Source organism: Octodon degus, unplaced genomic scaffold (genome assembly GCF_000260255.1).
Source record: "Octodon degus isolate 3935 unplaced genomic scaffold, OctDeg1.0 scaffold00226, whole genome shotgun sequence".
Classification (NCBI taxonomy): Eukaryota; Metazoa; Chordata; class Mammalia; order Rodentia; family Octodontidae; genus Octodon; species Octodon degus.
In genome coordinates, this window is record NW_004524802.1 from 1,660,740 (window position 1) to 1,662,543 (window position 1,804).

Consider the following 1,804-nt stretch of genomic DNA (forward strand, 5'->3'; position numbering starts at 1 on the left):
GTGGGTTTTTGAGAATGAATGTGCAGAGTTTATGATGTGTGTCAAGCATGCCTCGATAGCCGCAGGCTTTACAAGAATTACCTATGGTTTGTTTCTTCGGATTCACATGCAGATCTGTTTCAGGATTCTCACACTCAGGACAGAGAACAAATTTTTTAATGAATCCATCCAACATGTCTTGCAGCTTATTCGCCTCATGAGATCCATTGACAATGTACCGGTCATTCTTTACATCAAACTGGGTCTGTGCTCCCAGCTCACAACCAAAGTATTTGGTGGGATCTATTAAAAGAAATTTTGTTTACTTCAGCTAACTAATCTCTGGTTACCATCTATGTTTCCTCCCTGTTTTAAGATTATGGAGCTTGGGCCAGCCAGATAGCTCAGCAGACTAAGTGCCTGCTTAAGCACACGCAGGGACTAGGGTTTGATCTCTGTCCAGATTACAAATAAATCCCACAAGTTGTGCCAGCCCCATCCCTGGAGCACACTGAGAAGGCATGGTGGGGGACACCTGTAATCCCAGCACTTGAGGCTGAAAACAGGAGGATCACTATGAGTCCAATCTGTGTAGTGAGACCCTGTACTAAAAATAAAAAAGTACACATACACATATATACTAAATAATGGAACTATTCTCTTGCTAGAAGCCCAAATGGTAAATGAAAAGCACAAAGGAGAATAGGTGTTGGGTCACGGGAAGAACATGTTCAAATGGGAAAGGGAACAAGGAAGAAGGGCAAAGGTAAAAACAACAACAACAAAAAAGAAAAAAATAGAAACAAAGCTTGTGTACAGTGGCACAAGCGCCTGCCTGGCAAACACAAGGTTCTGGGCTCAATGCAGGCACCAAAAAAGGTTGTGGAAATGAAGGGAAGAAGGGTTCAAAGGGAGTAAAAGGGAATGCAAAAATCGAGATGTGTTATGTACAGGCACAAATTACCTATGATGATGTAACCAATAAATATGACAAGGCTGGGCACGGCGGCAGCCTGTAATCTGAACACTGGCTGAAGCAGGAGCAAGTTCAAGACCAACCTTGGCTACAAAGTGAGCTCAAGGCCAGCTCGAATTATATAGTTAAGACTACCTCAAACACGAAAAAAATAAATGATAGAATAAGTACTGATAAAAATAAAATTAAAAAGAACTTTTAATTTTTATGGTAATGAAGTATGCCCTGGAGGCAGTTCGAAGCAATTATGGTAACCAATAAACTGGTTTAAAGTCCAGGGTTCCTTCCGCAAGCCCTTATAATAGATGCAAGTCAGAATCTATTATAATAAGCGTTAGACTGAGATTACACCCATGAAATACCAATTCAGACTTCTCCAAGCTTACTTACACGTTGGAGGCCGATTAAGCGCCTTTGCAACGTCAACCATGTTGACTATAACTGTCTTGATTCCATTTCCTTTGCCCTCAACCTGAGAAAATAAGAATTTTAATTTTGTATTGTTTCCCTATGAAATGTAATCTCTGACACCCAGAGTATGGACTGACATCTTGAAATGAAGACCAGTATTACCTTGGCAATCAGACGGGGCATCTTGTAGCGATAGAACTGGTCTGAAACGCTGCGGTTGACGTTGACAGACATTTTGGCTTATTAGTGAGTTTATCAATAAGATGAAGAGATCTTTGATTGAAACTTTTTGGTATCTTCTGTCTGGAGAAGAAGGGATGACATAAACGACTGCAAGAGTTCTCGGTCTCTGACATGAAAAAATTTTCGCCACTGAGGCTGTAAGCTTCTTGCTTGTATGCTATGTTTCCCCAATACAGGTACCAATGGCTGCGCAAC

At 41.1% G+C, this 1,804-nt stretch overlaps 1 protein-coding gene across 1 annotated transcript in view; it reads right to left on the bottom strand.

The window, feature by feature from the left end:
• The window catches only part of Eif5 (eukaryotic translation initiation factor 5), a 29,700-nt gene extending 27,896 nt beyond the window's left edge, over positions 1-1,804 (bottom strand). Inside the window, exons 1-3 of the mRNA XM_004645424.1 lie at positions 1,529-1,804; positions 1,346-1,427; positions 1-282 (exon numbers count right to left, since the gene is read on the bottom strand). Of these exons, the coding sequence (XP_004645481.1) occupies positions 1-282; positions 1,346-1,427; positions 1,529-1,600 (436 nt within the window). The 5' untranslated portion in view covers positions 1,601-1,804. The remainder of the gene's footprint in view (positions 283-1,345; positions 1,428-1,528) is intronic.